The sequence below is a fragment of the Molothrus ater genome, chromosome 25 (genome assembly GCF_012460135.2).
Source record: "Molothrus ater isolate BHLD 08-10-18 breed brown headed cowbird chromosome 25, BPBGC_Mater_1.1, whole genome shotgun sequence".
Classification (NCBI taxonomy): Eukaryota; Metazoa; Chordata; class Aves; order Passeriformes; family Icteridae; genus Molothrus; species Molothrus ater.
Window position 1 is genome coordinate 5,910,726 of NC_050502.2, and position 21,904 is coordinate 5,932,629.

Below are 21,904 nucleotides of genomic sequence, written 5' to 3' on the forward strand. Positions count from 1 at the left end.
GAATGGGCAGCAATTGGGCAGGGAGCAGCAGGCAGGGAACCGCCATGGAGCATGCTAAGGAATGGGCAGGGAGAAGGTAGGGAATGGGCAGGGAGCAGGGGGAACAGACAACGAGCAGGCAGGGAGTGGGACAGGGGCAGCTGCTGGTACTCGGAGTGCTGGGATCAACGTTCAGGCAGAGGCAGCCCAGCACTCACAGGGCTGCTCTGCTGATACCCACAGGCAGGGAGGAGGGAGCAGGCGGGGAACAGGGAATAAGGAGCAGGGCCTTAGGCAGAGGGCAGGAGCCCAGCGCTCTCAGGGCTGCTCCTCTGACATGAGCAGGCAGAGAGCAGGCAGGGAATAGGAAGCAGGCAGTGGGCAGGGGACAGCCCTGCTTGCATGGCCACTCCACTGACGCCCGTGGGCAGGGAGCGGGCGGGGAATAGAAGCAGGGAACGGGCAGAGGTAGCTGTGCTTGCTTGCCCACTCCGCTGACACCAGTGGGCAGGGAATAGGGAGCAGGACAGGGAGCAGGGCAGGGAATAGGAGCGGGCAGTGTCAGTGGGCAGCATCAGAGGGCACGGCAGCCCCGCTCGCTGCCCGCTCTGCTGACACCCACGGGCAGGGAAAAGGGAGCAGGCAGGGAATAGGGAGCAAGCAGGAAATAGGGAGCAGGCAGGGAATAGGGAGCAGGCAGTCGGCAGCGAGCAGTGTCAGTGAGCAGAGGGCAGAGGCAGCCCTGCTCGCTGCCTGCTCCACTGACACCCGCGGGCAGTGAGCAGGCAGGGAATAGAAGCAGGGAATAGAAACAGGGAATAGAAGCAGGGAGCGGGCAGCGGGCAGTGTGAGCAGCGGGCAGTATCAGAGGGCACGGCAGCCCCGCTCGCTGCCCGCTCCGCTGACACCCGCAGGCAGGGAACAGGGAGCAGGGAGCAGGCGGTGAGCAGGCAGGGAATAGGAGCGGGCAGTGTCGGCGGCGGGCAGTGTCAGAGGGCACGGCAGCCCCGCTCCGTGCCCGCTCCGCTGACACCCGCGCACGGCCAATGGGCTCGGGCGCTCCACCTGCCATCCCCGGCGCGCCCAATGGCGGCGCGGCCCCGGCGCTGCGCCCTCCCCGGCCAATGGGAGCCGGCGCTGGCTCTCGTTAATGATGCAGCAGTCCAGGGAAGACTATCACATGTGAGCTGGCCGCCTGCCAGCATGGAGACACCGAGAGAGCAAGGTAAACAACTTTCCAACGCCAAAATGATGACATTTAATCCCTAAATGCTGGCTTCCCGGCTCGACTCATCTTTAACCCCTTTCAGCTGGTGTGGAAGCGTCTGGAAGGCACCCGTCTACCTGTCCCCAGTGCTTTTAAAAACTGGACGACGTGCCCTGCAATGATCACTGCGTCACCGTTTGCCACTTTGCGAACTACGCAGTGACAAACCTGCGAGCTCCGAATCGCAGGGCGCCTGTTAACCCCTGCACCAGCCCCGTGCCGACATGCCAGCCTCCAGGGACACGGGGGGGGATAGAAAGCCCAGCCAAACCGGGAAAACAGCAGTCTTTGCAAAGTTGTCATCTCTCCCCCACGACTACTACCCTCCTCTGCAGTACAGCAATGCCGGCAGGAGTGACATTAGTACAACCTGTGCCGTCGCTCCATTGAGAAAACAGCTCTGACGCAGAACAGAGCAATCCTACCCAGCCAAAATAATAATAAAGGCACTTTGGGATCCGAACTCAGGGACGCCGGGGGAAAGGGACGCCCTGCAAATAATCCAAATACGTAGCTGCAGCTCCAGCCCCATCCTGATCAAAGGGTACGTACGTGAGGGGGACGAACCGGACCGAGGAGCCGTGCCCGTGCACCATCTGCGCAGTCCTCAGCCCTCCGCTCGCTCTGGAGCGCCGCAGAAGAGAAGGTTCCAGAAATTTCCTTCCCGTTAACCCTTTCGGTGTCTGCCCACTCTCCCTCCCCGTGGGATTAAGCGCGCCGGGTCTCCAGCATCGTCAATGGGCGAAGCCTCCTACGCCAAGCGAGCCCCAGTACGAGGTGCAAATGGCAGTGGATGGTGGCAGGAGCCCAGTCCGTGGTGTTGGTGCCACTTCTCTTCCTGGAGCCCTCTCTGCCTCTCTTGCTGCCTCTCTCCCCTCTTGCTGCAGCAGGGCTGTTGCTGGTAGACCTATCGACGGAGCTTGCTCTCTCACTCTCTCGCTGAGCTCTGTGACGCAGCTCTAAATTCTCCAGCCTGCTCCTTGTGTTATAAGAGCGGAACTGCAGCTTTCCAGGGAGCCCGTGCCAGCGGTGCCAGGGCCAGGCAGACCGGAGGGAGCGTCGCTCCTGGACTCTGCACCTTTTTTTGGCAATTATTCTGTTCCTCACCTCTGTTTCTGTGCTGCCTCCCCTGCTCTCAGCCTCGCATCTCCTTCTCTGCTTCTGAGTCATACTTACATACAGGTTAACTCTTTTAGCATTGGTAGTCAGCAGTACAAATCTCGAGCGATAGCAGCTGAAACCACAGCCAACTTTTTTGGTGTTTTCTGCTTTAAAAAAACCAAAGCAAATCTTGCTGGCTCTAAAAAACAAAAACACGTGCACGCACACACACGTTGCAGTGGAGAGTTGGTGCTTTCTGATTAACTGTTTTGGTGACAGGAACCACTGCTTGACTTCCTGAAATGAAATATTTTAGGCCCATGTCCTGCAAATCCTCAGCAGGCAGATCCCCTAAAACACAAGGCAGCTTAAGAGGAGCTGCTGCTGTGATCAGATGCAGGACTTCTGGGCATGAGGCTACTGCTGGCCCCACAAGCCCCTGCTCTGCTGGCCACAAGACACTGATCTGAGCGTGGTTTAGCTGCTGGGCAGATGCATGGCGTGAGATAAGGTGCTGGAAGTGCTGGAAAGCCACAAGATCTTCTTAATCTGAGCAGCATTAATAAGTGTTATCACACACACAGATTCAAAACGCTCGGCGTAGGCAGGGGAACTAATAACTGCGCTCCTGGAGTCACCAGAATCCAATAATCCCCGACAAAGACAGTCCACAGGCAGCTCTGCATTTCAGCACAGCAGGCATCATCCCCAGGCAAGGAGCCTTTTGCAGCTGCACGCTCTCTCCTCGCCTCTGCCCCCCAGATCCCTGCAATAACTCCGGTGCCTCCGGCCAGCCCCGGCACCCGGCAGGGGAGGCAGAGCTCTGCCAGCACCGGGAAGTGTGGAGGAGGATCCGTGGTAGGTGCAGCTCCTGGGAATCAGGGAAGCTGATGGAGAGGCAGCACTGAGAGGGAGTTGATGTGCACACACAGAGCAGCGAGGAGCAGTCCGTCAGGAAACACGGAATGCAGAGAGATCCCTGCTCCACTCCTCCGTCTGCCATTTTAATTCTGACTTCAGAGCCGGCTGCGAGCGTTGGGTTTTTCACTACAACCAAAGCTGAAGTAACCACGGGTTTTTTTTCTCCTCGCAGCGTCTGAAGAGCCTGAGCTATTTTGGGATTTGTCTGTACTACTCTGAAAATGACACCTGTTACGCACAGGCACAAATGAGAAAAATTACAAGCGCCCGGTTCCTCTGATAGGATCCTACAAAAAATGGGGCGAGATCCCCTGGGTCAGGGCTGGGTGAGCAGCAGGGGCTCGGCCGTGGGGTGAAGGGGATGACCCCGGTGAACTGAACAGACACCAGCATGAGAAATGTGAAAAGTCTGTAGTAGCTGATGCAAGGGGAAATCAAGCCTCCATGTGACCAGAAGAAGTAGTGCATGATCAACTAAATGCCACAATACATGGTTTCTTATGCAATCGAGCCCATGGGACTCCAGGCCTTACACATCCACTTTGTGGCCAAAGCTGCAGGGATTAACTCCTTCCTTAATGACTGGGAGCGAGCACAGGCTCCTGAAATGAGTCATCCCCCCAAGCAGGCCGGGCTTTGCTGAGACTGGAGCTGCCTGTGCTGCTTCCAGTCACCCCCATTCTCTCAGGAGCCCCAGCACGCGGGGCCACGGCGAATTTTCTGTGTTCCCACTTCTCCCTGGTGGTTTGCACCAGGCTGTGCAGGCAGGCAGAGCCCACCTCGAGATCAGGGAGCTCCAGAAGTGACACAGCGAGATGAGACACCAGATGAAAGCTGGGAGCCTCAGAAACAGGGCAGTTCGCTGGTGCTGTCGGCTCACACTGCTTTTGTCAGGCCTGTGCTGTGTCAGGAAGGTGAAACCGACTTTGATTTATCCCAAATGACTCTTTCTGGTTGCTTTCAGGGGAAATGCAGCGTTTATTTTATGGGTTGCTTTCCTTTGAAAATCACCAGCCCTGGTGTGTTTCTGTCTTTGCCTGCCTCTAGGTACTTGCTGGTGGCACTCAGGCTCCCAAGAAGAGCTCAGAGCTGTGAGAAATCAACTGTGAGAAATCTTGGGGCAATGGAAAACTTCAGCCCTCAGAACTGAGTGACGAGGCCTAAAAACATAAAGTCATTTTCTGACACTCTTGGGCAGGATTTGGCATTTTCTGGTTCGAGCATCTTCGACATTCCACTATAAAAATCTAGGCTGCTTTTCTGGTTTAACTGGAGCCCATTTCCATGTGTGGAAACTGGTTTGGGTGGGGTTTTTTTTTAGCTTTTTTTCTTTTCCTTCCAGACTTTAAAAGTAGGAGGCAGAGCTTTGGTTTTGTAAGAACTGCCTATGAGTGTGCAAAGTCCTGGGCTAGAAAGGAGGCTTGGAAAATGGGAATAATCCATGGCTGTGGTGTGAGACAGGGGGAGATCAGTGTCACAGTCGGAATGGCAAGGTAGGAATCTCTTCCAAAACTGGGAATGACCCCATGGCTGATCACAGCTGGGCCCTGAGTGCTTAGAGTGCTGATTAATAAAATTAAGAGTTCTATAGTGCTGAGCATTCTAACAAGATTTCAGGACTAGCAACTGGGGTGGTTCAGGCTGGGTATTTGGGGAAAATACCATTTTTTGAGGAGGGAGGGAGGGGACTGACCCTCCAGGCTGTCATTGACAGTTCCCTCAACACCACGAAAGGATCAGGGAGCGATTCCTCAGCTTCCAGAGGAAGTTTGGGCTTGCCCTGCTTCTGTGCCAGGCTGTACTTGAAGGTTCATCCTTCCTTCTCCAGCGTCTCCTGTGCAATTTTCTGCCGTCATGCTGCGATGACCTTAATATCAACAACAACTGGAGTCTGACACTCCCCAGATCTCACCCTGTGCATCATTATTGCTGCTGGGCGTGATAAAATGACCTGAGGGAGGCCCTTGGTGTTTTGAGTGCTGAAGGAAACCCTCGTGGTCCTGCCCGCACTTCCAGCTTCCTGCCGGGGAAGCCTTGGCTCGGGTTTCGGTTTAAATGCCATCGGCCACACCTTCCCCCAGCGCAGGAAGCACGATTGTTAAAATCAGGGCATGTTCCTGTTTCACTGCAAGGCTGAGATAAATAATCCAAAGGCCTCGTTTATGCCAAGCGAATTCCTGCCCGGGCTGGAGCAAGTCTGGGCAGCTGTAAATCTGTAACCCCTCGACCTCAGCCGTGGAAGGGGAGGCTTGGCACATCCCCGCGGGAGGGGCTGGGCACCAACGGAAGGAGCAAAGAATCGGGCAAAGGTGGACGGGGCAGTGGAAAAGTTTCTTCACTTTACCAAGCCAGAGGCTTAAAAGCTGCTTTAAAATGCAGAATAGTTGGTTTTTCAAGTGCTGGTGTGGGGTAGCTCTTGTTGGATTTGCCAGTGATACTTCATCCTTACAAACACAGCCTCAGCGAGGGACAGTCACAACAAATATTCAGGTTTCATTTTTTTCCAAAAGGTTTATTGTTTTCCATACAAGCTTCTTTAGTGGATTCCAGAGAACTGGCCAGTGAGTCCTTTCTTTACCAGCCCAGCAGAATCACAGAATGGTTTGGGTTAGAAGGGGCCTTAAAGCCCATCCAGTGCTACCCCCTGCCATAGACAGGGACACCTTCCACTGCCCCAGGGTGCTCCAAGCCCCATCCAGCCTGGCCTTGGACACTTCCAGGGATCCAGGGGTGCTCTGGGCACCCTGTTCCATTTGGAACACTCTGCTGCTTTCCCTGGGGTCCCAAGCGGCAGGAGGAAGAGCAGCAGGCAGATAAAGAGCAACAAACCCCTTCCCAGACAGTTCCAAAGCCAATTCTGTGCGTCTGTTTGGGTGGGCACAGCTGACAGCCCCACAAAGAGCGGGGCGGGGGGCTCTCAGTGCCGCTCGGGAGGTGGTTCAAGGGAATTGTGTGGAACAGCTGGTGCTGCGATCTGCCGGCACTGCCAGAGGTGCGGGCTCGCTCCCGGGCGCTGTCGGGGATGTGCTGGCACGGCTGTGCTGGCATTGGGGAGTCGCATTTGCATGGAGCGTTTGCATTCTCGGTGCGAACCCAGCCCACGGCGCAGAGCAGGCACTGAAATGAGAGCCCGCAGGTGAAAACCTGGCCCTCCCTCTGAAAACCTGGATTTTTTCCGGTGAAATCTAAGAAACCCAGCTGGAAGAGCCAGGATCCTTTTCAAAGAGGTGGCACCGCATTTACATCCCAGCTGCCTCAAAGCACCGCTTCGTGTTGGAGTCGGGGCCGGGGTATTTGGGATGCTCAGCCCACACCAGAATTCCCGGTGGGCACAAGGACACCGCCCCCATCCCCGGGACCCCCGGCCGCCCTCCCCGCGCTGGCAGCGGCTGTGGGGGCAGCGAAAGCAAGGAGCCAACAGCGCGGAGACAAAAGGAATTATTTCAGCTATTAGCTGCTAAGAATAGAGGCGGCGGGGGTGCTGAGGTGCCTGACAGCGCAGCCGGAGGAGCGGGGATTGCAGGGGGAGCACGGAAATAGGCGCGCTCCAGCTCAGCACCCGCAGCTCCGTGAGTCACCCCGGCCCGGCACGGCACAGCTGGGGCGGGCAGGCTCCGAGCCGGGCACGTCCGAGCCGGGCAGGGTCCGAGCCGGGCAGGTCCGAGCCGGGCAGGTCCGAGCCGGGCAGGTCCGAACCGGGCAGGGTCCGAACCGGGCAGGTCCGAGCCGGGCAGGGTCCGAACCGGGCAGGTCCGAACCGGGCAGGTCCGAGCCGGGCAGGGTCCAAACTGAGCAGGGTTCAAACCCAGCAGGGTCCAAACTGAGCAGGGTCTAAACCCGAGCAGGGTCCGAACTGAGTAGGGTCCGAACCCAGCAGGGTCCAAACTGAGCAGGGTCCAAACTGAGCAGGGTCTAAACCCGAGCAGGGTCCGAACTGAGCAGGGTCCGAGCCCAGCAGGGTCCAAACCCCACAGAACCGGCCCCGGGCTGGGTTTGCGGGGCAGCTCTCGGCACGGGTGCCTGGTTTTCCCTGCGGAGCATCTTCCCAATGGGCAGGAAGAGCCCAAGGAGCTGCCCCGGCTGCCCCGTGCTCTGCTGAAGGCACCGATCCCCGGGCAGCGGGTCCTGCTCTGGCACGGGCGGGAGGATCTGGGAAAGGCAAACATTGCCGGGCCGGAGGAGCCTCTTGATGTCGGTCCAGCTGTGTTCCAGGGTGTTTTCCCAAGTGCTAATCTCGAAGTTCCCTTTGCAAATACCTCATAAAAGGTTAAAGATACGAACGGCAGGTATTTAAATGCGGGGTCAGTAAATGGTGAGGTGCTCAGAGATGGCTTTAACGTCTTGTCCTGCTGCTGTTTAACCAAAATCCTTTTGGTATCACTGTGCGTTTTTATCCAATATAGCTTGGAAGAGGCAATTTTCCTTCTGTGCTGTTTGTGCAGCGCAGGGTACAACACATTCCTGATCTATGACGAGGTTTCCAAACTCCATAGTAAAATGAATAATAATGATAGTAAACGTTGTATAACTTTTTTTTTTTTAATACAGCAACATTTGTATTGCTTCAGTGATGGATTTTCCAGTTATTGTATGTGGGGGGGAGGGGGGAAAGATTTTTTAAAAAAACAAAACAAGGAATAACAATGAATTATAAAAAAAAATAAAACAACAAACAAATTCAAGGTTTGTAAGGAAAGAAAAAACAGTCCTGGGTGCCACTGCAGAAAGAGTCGAGCTGGACAGAATTAAATATCTCAGCTGGAGCGTGGACAGGGCAGCAGACAGCCTGCTAAAAATAGATTAATCCCAATTACAGCCACACTTCTGCTTTGCCCAGGTTCCCCGTGGGCACAGGGGCTGTGACTGGAGAGGGGCTCCGTGCCCGGGTGGCCGCAGCGGGGCCGGGGGCACTCGGTGCCCGTCCTTGCCTAACCTGGGGGCTCGGAGGGTGCCAGTGCCAGTGCCAGTGCCATTGCCAGCAGTGTCCCTGCTGCTGGCCTTGGCTGCAGCTCCAGCTGCCCAGCCCGGCTTAGCTGCACTCCCCGCTGCAGATCGGCTCTGCTGTGACCCGAGCTCTGCCGGGCACGGCTGCAGCTCCCGCGGCCTCCCTGCCCGAAGATCGAGCCCTGGGCACCTCCTGCCGTGCCAGGCTCTGCTTAAACCCCGCAGCAGGGCTGTGCCAGCAATCCTGGCTAGTTTGATTTCCTCTGGGACAATGCTCCGAGCTGACTGCTCCTCTGGCTGCTCCTCTGGCTGCTTCTCTGACTGCTTCTCTGCTCCTCTGGCTGCTTCTCTCCTTCTCTGACTGCTTCTCTGCTCCTCTGGCTGCTCCTCTGACTGCTCCTCTGACTGCTTCTCTGCTTCTCTGACTGCTTCTCTCCTTCTCTGACTGCTTCTCTCCTTCTCTGACTGCTTCTCTGCTCCTCTGGCTGCTTCTCTGCTCCTCTGACTGCTTCTCTCCTTCTCTGACTGCTTCTCTGCTCCTCTCCTTCTCTGGCTGCTCCTCTCCTTCTCTGACTGCTTCTCTGCTCCTCTTGACTGCTTCTCTGGCTGCTTCTTGTCAGCAGCGTTGCAAAATGTTTAGTGGGAAATAAACAGATTTAAGCCTCTGTTTTCCAAACTCTGGTAAGTTTGTTTGTCCCGTTCACTCTGGGAAACTCTGGCAAACAGCTCTTTTCCCACCAAAGGGATGGATATTAATTACCAATTTAAATATTTAGTCAGAAAATGAATGCCTTCAGCTGTAACAACTTAGTTTTGTTTAATCAGAAACCAGGAGTGAATGCTCTGGGGTTTCTTTTAGTTTCTGTGGCAGAAATCAAACTTTAACATCTTGGATTTACCTGAGGAACAACTGCAGGTACAGAGGGAACAGCATGAGCTTTATTTAAATGTCCAACTGAGCCTGATGGGATATTTTATGTAAAAATCAAAGTCATGGTGAATGCCAGGACCCAGCCCTGAGAAAGGCAGGATCGTGTCCAGGCTGGCAGGCAGCTCTCAGTGGGGATAAGGGTTTGGATGTGCTGAGGAGCAACAGTATTTCTGCTTAGAACTGATCAGAAAAGATTCCATTTACACTTCTAGGGCTCAATCGCCCTTTGCACTGAAATGCAGATCCAGGATTTGGCTTTTTAATTTTGTTTTTATTTAAATGAGACAGACTCAGTGCGGAGCAGTTGGTACCTGTGGGCTGCTGGGCAGAAATTCCCCTGCACAGCCCTGATGGCTTCCCCAGAGAAGTCCCACGGGGCCAGGGCAGAGCTCCTGGCTGTCCCTCAGTCCTGGCTGTCCCTCCTGCTGTCACCTCCCAGCTGCCTGGAGCTGCACCCTGGGTACACAAAAACCTCCCATTAAAAGTTCTGCCAACCTTGTCGCGTAACAAAGCAACATTTTCCCACTGGGAAATGAACAAACAGGATAAAAAAAAACCAACAAAAAACCTGTTGGGCATTCCTGAGCAGCTCGTTTGGCACTGCTGGGCCAGCAGCAGAGCCCCTGTGCCCACTGGGACCAGCTCTGCCAGGGGAGCCCAGGCTGGGGCAGGCAGGAGGAGCCAGCCCCAGCCCTGGCACCTGCTGGCACTTCTGGATGCTAGCACCCCAGACTGGGCTACCCACATTTGGGCAACCCACGTTGTAAGGCTGCAGCCTGGGCCAGTGGAAGAATGCCTGCCCATGGAACAAGATGGGATTTAAAGTCCCTTCCAACCCAAACCATTCCATGATAATTTATTCTTATTTTCTCAGGTTTATTTGGGAAGGATCAGTATTAGATGCTGGCTCAGAGGCTTAAACCCAGTCCTTGCCCTTCCTCAGGTGCTGGCCCTTCCTGCAGGATGAACAAGAATCCTCACCTTTTTTTTCACCTTTAAATGAGTGGGGCGATTTCACCTTAAAATAGGCTGGGAAGGAGCTGGTTTATGTGTTGTTTTTTTTTTTTTACATGAGCAAAGCTGAAAGTATTTTCATCTGTTTTGGTTTGTAATGCTTAATGTTTTGTTTTCTACTTTATGAGTTATACAAAGGAATCACTCACAACAAAGTTCTCCCATTCTGGTAAGGGGAAAAAAAAAAATCTGTGTTGGGACTAATGAGATTAATGAGAATTAGCTAGGCAAGAAAAAAAATCCAAAATATCTTCAAAAATGACAATGTCTGTTTTTTCTTAGGAAAAAAATAGAAAAGTTCATTCTCTAATTGAGTTTTGTTTGCAAAATAATTCCAGGCTGGGAAGAGTAATCAACTCATGCATAAAAACATGGCTTTAGGATCAATTTTCATTTTATTACTGGTAGCTTGGATTTTAGAAATTAGTGGTGGTTTTCAAATAATTTTTGCTATAGAAGTACAAAACACCTGTCCTAAATTTGTGAGCCCTTTTTTTATGAAAGGCTATGGAGAGAACTGATCAAGAAAACACACTTTAAAAAAATAAATCTTGGCAGTTTGAGGCCAAAACAACTGTGAAAGAATCCTCGTCTTGCCCCCTCTTTTTTCCAAGTATTTTAAAAGATAATAGCTTAGAACTCCTTATTTTTAGAAGCCTCCAGAAGGCTCAGCTGAGACCCAGAGGCCACAGTGGCTCAGCGCTGTACAAGCAAATTATTTAGGCCAGTTTATCCCCGGCCAAAATAATTTCCAGTCCCAGTTTCCAGGCTGAGGCAAGAGGCAGGGAGAAAGCTGAGGCAGCGCTGCCAGCACCAATCCCATCAGGAGCAGCAGAACACCCCGGCCAGCCGAGCTGATGAATATGATAATCCCAAATATGATAATTTTCGGTAATAAAAAGCACTTCAGGATTTTTTTTTTTTTTTTTTAAATTTCGGAGCAGAATAAATGCTGTGCGTGGCAGCGAGGCTGAGGCTCGGGGCGTTCCCTGGCAGCCGGGGCGGCTCCGAGCGCGTCTGGCGGGGCCGAGCGGGGCCGAACGGGGCTGAGCGGGGCCGAGAGAGGCCGAGCGGCTCCGAGTGGGGCCGAACGGGGGCGAGAGGGGCCGAGCGGCTCCGAGTGGGGCCGAACGGGGCTGAGAGGGGCCGAGCGGCTCCGAGCGGGGCCGAGCGGGGCCGAACGGGGCCGAACGGGGCCGAACGGGGCCGAGCGGGGCTGAGGCTCCCCCATCAATCACAGCACGTTTCCCAAGCCCCGTCGTGCCTCCCAAAGCAGCCGCACACTCGGGAGAACTTTGTTTTGAGTGATTACTTTGAATAACGTGTCAAGTAGAAAACAAAACATTAAACATTACAAACCAAAACGGATGAAAAAACTTTCAGCTTTGCTCGTGTACCTGCCGTTAATCTCATTAGTCCCAACACAGATTTTTTTTCCCCATACCAGAATGGGAGAACTTTGTTTTGAGTGATTACTTTGAATAGCGTGTCAAGTAGAAAACAAAACATTAAGCATTACAAACCAAAACAGATGAAAATACTTTCAGCTTTGCTCATGTACCTGCCAATTCTTTTCCTCTTAAAAAACGCCACATAAACCAGCTCCTTCCCAGCCCATTTTACTCATTTAAAGGTGAAAAAAAAAGCTGAGGATTCTCGTTCATCCTGCAGGAAGGGCCAGCACCTGAGGAAGGGCAAGGACTGGGTTTAAGCCTCTGAGCCAGCATCTAATACTGATCCTTCCCAAATAAACCTGAGAAAATAAGAATAAATTATCATGGAATGGGTTGGGTTGGAAGGGACTTTAAATCCCATCTTGTTCCATGGGCAGGCATGTCTTCCACTGGCCCAGGCTGCAGCCTTACAACGTGGGTTGCCCAAATGTGGGTAGCCCAGTCTGGGGTGCTAGCATCCAGAAGTGCCAGCAGGTGCCAGGGCTGGGGCTGGCTCCTCCTGCCTGTTGTCACAGGAGGCTGCTCCGCCCGAGCCGTGCCATGCCCGGGGCTGCTCCCCTCTGCCCCTCCTGTCTGCGAGCTCTGGGGAAGTTTCCGGGTCTAGTTTGGGGGCTCAGGGGGTTCTGGTGGCCGCCAGCCCTGCTCACACCCCCTCAGGTGTCCCCAAATGGCACGGGATGCTCTGCTCCGTGTGCCACTGGCCCCAGGTAACCCATAGCCCAGATTTCCACTTGTAACCATGGCAACCAGAGTTATGTCACAGAGGTGCCCGTCACCCCCTGGTATTAACACCCTGCCCTCGCCCAGGGATCCTCCACCAGCACAGCCCAGTACATCCCAGTACTCCCCAGGCCATCCCAGTACACCCCAGCATCCCCCAGTACACCCCAGCACACCCCATAACATCCCAGTCCCTCCCAGTACACCCCAGTCCATCCCAGTTCCTCCCAGCACATCCCAGCACATCCCAGCACATCCCAGTCTATCCCAGTCCCTCCCAGTCCCTCCCAGCCCATCCCAGCACACCCCAGCACATTTCAACACACCCCAGTCCATCCCAGCCCATCCCAGCCCATCCCAATACACCCCAGCACATCCCAGCACATCCCAGCACATCCCAGTACCCCCCAGTCCCTCCCATCACACCCCTGTGTGCAGGGGCAGCTCCAGGCAGGCCGGGTTGTGCAGCCCCAGCAGGGCAGGGCAGGGCAGGGCTCACCCCGTGCTTGCCCCGTGCCAGTTCCGTGCCAGGCTGGGCTGGCAGGGCTGGGCAGGGCTGGGCAGGGCTGGCAGGGCTGGCAGGGCTGGCAGGGCTGGCAGCGTGACGGGCCAGGCTCACACAGCACCTGGGGGTGCCAGGTAGGCACAGCAGGGACAGCTCCAGGCCGTGCCCGAACACATCCCTGCCCATTGCGCAGCCCAGCACTGAGAAATGCACATTAAATCACACTGAAAGGCGCAAAGTCCCCACTATTCCCTCTCCCGGTGCTCTGTGGGAGTGGAAGCTGGCTGGGAATGCTGTGGCAGGGAAAGCCAGGTAGGAAAAGGCTGGGAACACAAGGGAAATGCTCCATTGCAGCTTCAAGGCAAATATTTCTTTCCTGGAATACCAAGGTTATTCCTGCAGCACAAAGAACAAAAATTGACTTCTGTGAATGCCTGGAAAAGTCCAAGGCCAGGCTGGATGGGGCTTGGAGCACCCTGGGATAGTGGAAGGTGTCCCTGCCATGGCAGGGGTGGAATGAGGTGAGTTTGAAAGGCCCCAACACAAACCTTTCTCTAAATCCTTTTCACAGACCCAAGACAGGGAAATCCATCCCACTGGGATGGGAGGGGATGCTCAGAACGGTCCAGGGATGGTTCCAAGCTGGAGCTGCAGCCATTCCATGAGTGGAGAGGATGGAACCACCATTGCCAGCACGGCCCAGGGGGAAGGAAAGGCAGAAGTCGTGGGATGGAGACCACACAGGTTCATTTGGGAAGGACCTGCTGCCTCCTAATAACCTGAAATAAACCACCCAGTCCCCATCTCCATGGAAACTCCTTCCTTCAAAGCACTTCTGATGGAATTTACCTCCTGTTCCTGAATTCTCTGCTGGTTTGGAACAGACCAGCCAAGGAGGGAGGGCTGGACCACAGGTGAGAATCCAGCTCTGCCTTTGGCAGCAGGGGACAGGCAGAGCTTCTGTCCCCTCCCAGGGGACACCTGTGGCACCTTCACTGCGAGGATACGGAAAGAAACCAGCAGCCTTTGGTGCTCCTTGTCCTCCCTGGGCAAGGCAGAACTCAGAGGAGCCACTTGGGCTGAGAGCACCTTCCAAACCCTGCCCAGGCTGGCAGAGCCCTGCTGGGGCACAGAACTGTCCCAAAACCAAATATTCATGAAATATTCATGAACCGGAGCTGGAGCAGAGCACAGGACATGCCTTTAGTGGCTGATAACAGCGGTGAGATGAGTTCTGCCAGCCAGGCCCTGTGTGAACGAGGGGAGGAAACTTAAGCCGTGAAATATTAAAGTTCCAAAATTAAACCCTTGTTTACGTAACGACTGGGTCACTGCTGCTGTGGAACACGGCGGTTTGAACCAAAAAAGGCCCTTTCCAGAGCTCTGCTGCTCTCTGCCAGGCCTCCCCCAGCCCGTCCCCACAGTTTCCTGCTGCTCATTGCCCTGTGCAGGGAGCAGCACCTGGGACCTGGGCCCCGGCACTCGGCTCCTCACCCTGCTCATGGACACCTCACAGGGCTGGGAATCCTCCTGGGTGCCCTTCCTTCCCCAACTGCCCTTCCCCTGTCCTCTCCCATGGAACAAATCCACCTGCGGGCCCCCAGCTGGGTTTGGTGGCTTTAACCCGCTCTAAAAATTGCATTTGGAGCTGTCCCTGCAGAGCCAGGGTCCCATGGGTCCCAGGGTCCCATGGGTCCCAGGGTCCCAGGATGGTCCCATGGGTCCCTTCCAGCTATGGACAGTCCATGATTCAAAGGGTTTTTCTCTTTGAAATAAGGAATAAAAATGTCTGCAGCCTCTACAGAAAACAGTGAAACGTCCTTGCTGCTTCAGCCTGGCTAATTACAAATATAACAACACAGCAGACTAAAAATAAGATAATTTAAATGCAAAATATAAATAAAGAACTTTATGGAGCTTCCCCCCTGCAGTGTCTTTAAAAAGCCTTCTAAAAAGCCTTTTACCACATGGCTAAACACACCTTTATTTATTATTTTTAAAGAAAAGGGAATAAAAGAACTTAATCCAAACTAAATATTTAAGCAAACAGCAATTAACTAACAATGATGAATGGTAAACAGTCCTAGTCCCACGCTAGAGCGGGACTTTAAAGCCCGTTTATCTAAGCTAAAGCTGCTCAAGGGGAAAAGCAAGTTTATTGAGTAAACTTTGTCTCAGCCACCTCGCTATTAAAGCAGTCCACAAACAGAACCTGCATCATATATTCTGGGAGGAAAAAAAAGAGCAGGAACGTAAGAGCCCATGGCATGGAAGTTACAATGCTGTGTGGAGCAATTATCCCTAAATAGAAAACGGGAAATACGAAGCAGCTCCTTCCACCCCCGTGGCCTTGGGTTAAAATAGGAGGAATGAGAGACCCTTGAATTCCACCTCATGTTCCCATTTGGCCTGGGGCTGTCAGTCCCACTTATCCACTGGGAAGGAGGGAGCCTGGGCAGAGCTGGCTATGATTTTATCTACTTGGATCCTTTTATTTAAATGTAACACTATTATTATTATTATTATTATTATTATTATGTAACATAATTATGATATAATTATCACCATTATTAGCATTATCACCATTATCATTATCATTATCATTATTCTTACTATTATTTCTAGTATTCCTATTTATTATTATTCCTATTGACATTATCATAATAATCATCAGCATTATCAGCATTATCATGATTTTATTATTATTATTCCTATTATTATTATTCCTATTCCTATTGACATTATCATAATAATCATCATCATTATCAGCACTATTATGATTTTATTATTATTATTCTTATTGTTATTATTTCTAGTATTCCTATTTATTATTATTATTCCTATTGACATTCTCATAATAATCACCATCATAATCAGCATTATCATGGTTTTAAATTATCCTCATCCCTCTCCCACGCCAGTCCCTCCCCTCGGGCCCGGGGCTGTGGCGGGGGGGGGGGGGGTCCCGGCTCCTGCGAGGAGCGGGGAGAAAAGCGGGGGGCAGGACGGGAGTGGGGGCGTGGGGTGAGCAGGGGATGGGCAGGGGATGGGCAGGGGGTGCAGGGGATGCAGGGGATGTGCAGGGGATGCAGGGGATGGGCAGGGGGATGCAGGGGATGCAGGGGATGCGCAGGGGATGCAGGGGATGCAGGGGATGGGCAGGGGATGCAGGGGATGCAGGGGATGGGCAGGGGATGCAGGGGATGTGCAGGGGATGGGCAGGGGATGGGCAGGGGGATGCAGGCAGGGGATGCGCACGGGAGGCGCGGGGATGCAGTGGGGTGTGCGCAGGATGTGCGCAGGATGTGCGCAGGGACGCAGCTCGATGTGCGCGGGGATGTGCGCAGGACGTGCGCAGGATGTGCGCGGGGATGTGCGCAGGATGTGCGCGGGATGTGCGCGGGGATGCAGCGCGACGTGCGCGGGGATGCAGCGAGCTGTGAGCGCGGGTGCGGCGGGGACGCGGCGGGACGAGCGCGGAGATCCAGCGCGACGTGCGCGGGATGTGCGCGGGGATGCAGCGCGACGTGCGCGGGATGTGCGCGGGGATGCAGCGCGACGTGCGCGGGATGAGCCCGGAGATCCAGCGCGACGTGCGCGCCATGTGCGCGGGGATAGAGCGGGACGTGCGCGGGATGTGCGCGGGCTGCGCTCGGGCCGTGCCCGGCCCCGATCCCCCCGCTCCCCGCCCCCGGTACTCGCCTGGCGCAGCATCCCCGGCCCGGGATCGCTCCCGGGGCGCCGCGGGGAGCCCGGGCCGAGCGGGGCCGGCGGAGGCGGCCGAGCCCCCCGGCCCCTCCTGGATCCCTCGCAGAGGCGGCGGCCGCGGCGCCAAGGTCACCCCGCAGCGCCTCCAGTTCCCAGGAGGCAGCGAAATGCCGGGAAAAGGCCCGGGGGGAGCGGGGCGGGAGTGAGGGGTCCGCTCCAGACCCCTCCGAGCCGCCTTCCCCCGGCATTTTCCTCTTCTTCCCCACCGGAGCTGGGATGTCCCATCCCAGGGGATGACGGCGCAGTCTTTGAGAATCCGGCACAAACAGACGCGGATCTATTTCGGGATTTAAAAAACAAAAACAGCAGCATGAGGAGAAATAAATGTCTGGCGGTCGGGTTTAAAGTGCTGCGTGTTCCTTGCAGGGCTGCAGCCCCTGCGTGCGCCGCTGCACCACTCCGGGACCACCTTCCAGGACCTCCACAGTCATTAGTGGGTATTATCCTCGCTCCCTCTTAGGAAGTGGTGGGATAATCATTCCCCATTTAACGCCTGGGAAACTTGGCACAGCACACATTAAGTGATTTGCTGACAGGCACACAAGAAAATTGCGCTAGTCAAGCGTTCTCCCAATTATGCCATCCTTGGGACTGCATAATTTCCCTGCGTGATTCCAAACACGGCTCAGACTCCCTGGGCAGGGCTTCATCTCTGCAGAGCGTGCAGCTCAAATCAGCGACGGGACCCCTCCGTGTCCCCCCCGGGAGCTCCTCGGGGCTCGGACCCGCGGCTCCGCTGCCGCCGCAGAGGCGGCCAGGACACGCAGGTAGAACCCGGGGGGCACACGAGAGCTCTGGGGAGGCGCGGGGACGCTCAGCTGCCCGGGGGAGCCGCACCAAGCCCCGCTCCGACCCTCCCCGAGCGCTGCTCCAGCTCCGCGCCCTGCGCAGAATTCCGCAGCCCAGTGGAAATTCCCCAGCGGTGCCAGCGCCGGGGCCTCCGGGGAGCGGCAAAACCTCCCTGGAGCCGGCCGGGAGCCGGGGCGCTGCCACCGTGGGGGCACTGCGGCCGCCGGGGGCATCCTGTGGAGCAGGGACCGGGGGGAGCTGGGGGTCCGGGGGAGCGGGGATGGGGAGCGGGGATGGGGAGCTGGGGAGCGGGGATGGGTCCCCTCGCCCTCTCCCGGGGTTCTCCGGGCTCCCCTGCCCTCATTGCGATGGGCTCTGCCCGCCCAGCCGCCTAATCTGCGCTAAGTGGGACTGCCGATGAACGCTGCGATAAATTTAGAAAGAAATCTTTGTGTGGGTCAGAGGAAAAACACGGCGGCGGGGGAAGCCGAGCTGCGGCGGCGCTCTGCCCTGCTGTGCTGTGCTGTGCTGTGCTGTGCTGTGCTCTCTGCCCTGCTGTGCTGTGCTGTGCTGTGCTGTGCTGTGCTGTGCTCTGCCCTGCTGTGCTGTGCTGTGCTGTGCTGTGCTGTGCTGTGCTCTGCCCTGCTGTGCTGTGCTGTGCTGTGCTGTGCTGTGCTGTGCTGTGCTGTGCCCTACTGTGCTGTGCTGTGCTGTGCTGTGCCCTCCTCTCCTCTGCCCTGTTCTGCTGTGTCCTGCTCTGTGTCCTCTCCTCTCCTCTCCTCTCCTCTCCTCTCCTCTCCTCTCCTCTCCTCTCCTCTCCTCTCCTCTCCTCTCCTCTCCTCTCCTCTCCTCTCCTCTCCTCTCCTCTCCTCTCCTCTCCTCTCCTCTCCTCTCCTCTCCTCTCCGGGTTTCTCATCCTCGCTGCCCAAAGCCAGAGGCAGCCACCGGGCTCAGAGCTGGGCCAGACTCTGCTGGAGTTGGTGAGCCAAGGACGCCTCGGTTTCAGTGAAAGATTTTTCAGTAATTTAGTGGGAAAGGAGCGGGAGGAGGCAGCGCTGTGCCCCGCTCCGACCTCCACCTGACATTTCAGCCGGAGCCTCTTAAAGAGCAAGTTCGCCTTCCCCAGGACTTGTTTATAAACACGAGCAGGGAAAGCAGTTGTTCATTCCTCTCTCCTGCCTGCCCCGCCTGCTCCGTCCCAATCGCTTTTGTTAATCTCTTAAATTGTTTTAAAACAACAACAACAAAATAATGGCATTAGCGCTGCGAAATCCCCCGTGAAATCACCAACACAGCCCCACGTCCCTCTCTAAAATCTGAACGTTCCAAACTGTTTTATCATTTGCTGGGAAATTGTATTGTACCAGCATGAGGAGAGGAAAAGAATTTTCTGAATGTATTTCCTTTAATAAGCTATTAAGACCTTGTACTGCTAATTAAACTATTAATTAGACGTCTTATCGTTCCTAAACAAGTTAGCATGTTGCCAAAGCAGCAATAAGCCTCTGGGGCAGGCAGGAGATAAGGAAAGAAGGAAGATGCAAACATGAAGATTAAAAAAAAATATGAAAAAAAAAATCAAAAGAACCAGAAATAGCAAATAAATAGCTAAGAGTCAGAAGGGTGATGTATTCTTAATTTACAGGAAGAAAAAATAAGTAACTTGAGAACCAATTTCCCATGTAGGAGTCCTTGGGCCACCTGTGTCTTGCACAAGACAAAAAAGGACAGAACTTTTCAGACCTTTCTTTTTCTGCAGTCAGAGCAGTGGAACCAGGAATGGAACCCATCTTCCCCAACATCAGAAGCTGCCATTAGAAAATTAACAGAAAAACTACTCAAAAATTGCGGGGTTTTCCTTCTCCAGAGGAAAAACACAAAGAGTTTTCAATTGGAAGATCTTAACTCCAAGGAGTTTCTGCATCTGGCTCCACACTGACCCACAAACTGCACCCCTGGCTCACCCATCCTTGTCTTTTCAAGTCGAAAAGGAAAATTTCCAGCCTCCCAGCACCTGGGATGCTCTTTGCAGGCTCTGAAGGTGTTTCCTCCTGCCCCTGCGGCTCCTCCAGGAATGAGGAGGGGTCAGGGACAGCTCTGCACCACCCCAAGGTCCTGCTCCCACTTTGGGAGCTCAGTCCTGGCTCCCCCTGGCTTTGCCACACATGGAAATGTTTCCAGACCCCAATTCCTCAGCGTTTGCCTCCCACAGTCGATCTCAGGGGATGGATAATCTCATTTATGTCTGTTACTACAAATCAAAACAGCAGCAAATTAAATGGATCTGAAGGCCAAGATTAAAGGCTCCAAACACATGGGAAGTGCCTGTGATGCAAGGAGCTCTAAATATAATTTGGTGGGGATGGAAAGCCCTACACAGATGCTGTTCCTTTACCTGGAAAGCAAAGACAGGACCATGGAAGAGTTAAAGCTGGAAAAGACCTCTAAGATCAAGTCCAACCACTAATCCAGTGCTGCCAGGCTCACCACCATGGTTGGAAAAGGAGGGAAAAAATCAAAATGAGCTTGATCATCTCCCTTTTCCAGCTCTGGCAAATGCCTCTGTGGCCAGCTGATGGTGGCTGAGGTTTGGGCTGGCTCAGAGCTGGGGCTCAGAGGGACTGAGCCCAGGGCTGCTGCTGGGGTTTCAGGGATGTCCTGGCCCCAGTGATGCTTCTCCAGCTTCTTTTCCCGAGGTGGGACACAGGATGTCACCAGAGCCCTCCTGTGCCCCTGAATCCCCTGGGTCCGACCAAAAATCCTGCGTGGATGGAGCAGCAAAACTGGGAGAGCTCCCACAGAAAACAAGAAACGCAGGATCTGACACTGAGCAAGCAGATGGGAAAGAAATTGATGTGAAACCCACACTGGAAATGCTGCCGTGGATGTTCCCCGTTCCTGGAATTTGAGCCCCAAGTCCCACTGTCGCCCTGAATTTTTTAAGATTTTCTAAGCCTTCTGATGTTTACATTCTTGTAGCAAACTTTCTCACACACTTTCTGTAAATAAGTCATTGTTTTGCATTCCTTTAAGGAAGAGGAGAAATTTGATGGACTGTTGGTTTGTCCGGTGTCGTTGGAGAGGTGGCACTGTCACCCTCCAATCCAGGGTCGCTTTTGGAAATCTGTAAATGTTGGAGTCAGAAATTAAATCTAAATCTATAAACCAAGTCTATAAATGTTGGAAATCTGTAAATGTTGGAGTCAGAAATCAAAATTCCCCTTTTCTACCTCGAGAACAGCAGCATGTGCACATTGTGTGTTCTGTGTCCTGCAGTGACATCCCTCTGCTCACACCATCATTCTTCTGTAATTCCTCGGTTTCTCTGAGCCGGGGCTGGATCGCAGCGCCGCGGGCCCTGCGCTGGGGCAGGGGCCGGATTTTGGGAGCAGCGAAATTGGGAGAGCTCCCACACCAAAGAAGAGATGCGGGATCTGCCAGGGCAGCATCCCCGAGCTCCAGCCCCCTCCGGAGCCCGCTCGGAGCGCTCTGGCGGGGTGCAGCCAGCAGATAGCAGCATTGGAGCACGAATGAGCAAAAATGAGCAAAAATGCGCCCAAATGCGCCCAAATGTGCCTCCCGTGCTGCCCCGAGCCCTGCGGGATGCTCGGGGCTCCCACCCCGCTCCGCTCTACAGAATGGGAAATCAGAGGCAGTAAAAAAGGCTGGAGAAAAAGGCTGGAAAAAAAGGCTGGAAAAAAAAGGCTGGGAAAGGCTGCACTTCCAGCTCAGGAAGTTTTTTACCTGTGTGTAAACAGCCCTGGCCCGGCCAAAAAAGGTTTTTCTTATTATTCCTTCCTTATCTGCCCCCTTTCAATATGAGGCTCCCCAAGGTAAAGATTGGCTAAAGATTGTGTGGGAGCGGAGTGTGAGCTCACGAACCAGGCAGGAGCACTTGCACCAGCCTTGAACCACGTTTATGGGCAACCAGGCTGCTCTTGGGAGCTGAAATGGGCTCAGACCCCCACAAAAATGGCCCAAAAAAGCATCTGTGAGCGAGGCTGCCGGGGATGGTGAGGGGAGGGGGCAAGGAAGGAATGCAAGGGGGCAGATAAGGAAGGAATAATAAGAAAAGCCTTTCTGGCCGGGCCAGGGCTGTTTACACACAGGCAAAAAACTTCCTGAGCTGGAAGTGCAGCCTTTCCCAGCCTTTTTTTCCAGCCTTTCCCAGCCTTTTTTTCCAGCCTTTCCCAGCCTTTTTTTTTTCCCAGCCTTTTCCAGCCTTTCCGCTGGCTCAGCACCGGCTCCGCTCCCGGCATTTCCCCCAGGCTGCCTTCGGAGGAACCTTTTGTTTTGGCAGAGCACTTGACTGTAACTTTATTGTCCCTGCCTGGCTGCAGGACATTCCCTGAGCTGTGAAAAGTGCACCTGACGTTTGATTGGATCTGCAGCTCCTCGTGCTAATTAGATAAACAATTACCAGGAGAAAAGCGCCCGCCCCAGCTCCCGGGCTCATCGAGCTTTCCCTGGGAAAGTAATTTGGTTTTCCTGCATCCAGCCGGGCTGCCTGA

The 21,904-nt window shown here is 54.3% G+C and overlaps 1 protein-coding gene across 1 annotated transcript; it reads left to right on the forward strand.

Moving 5' to 3' along the window:
* Positions 1-16,139: 16,139 nt before the first annotated feature.
* Positions 16,140-20,562, forward strand: LOC118696448 (cuticle collagen 19-like). The gene is made up of 3 exons (XM_036398611.2): positions 16,140-16,197; positions 16,281-17,371; positions 19,153-20,562. The coding sequence occupies exons 1-2, from the start codon at positions 16,140-16,142 to the stop codon at positions 16,748-16,750; spliced, it is 528 nt and encodes a 175-aa protein (XP_036254504.2). The 3' UTR covers positions 16,751-17,371; positions 19,153-20,562.
* Positions 20,563-21,904: the final 1,342 nt, after the last annotated feature.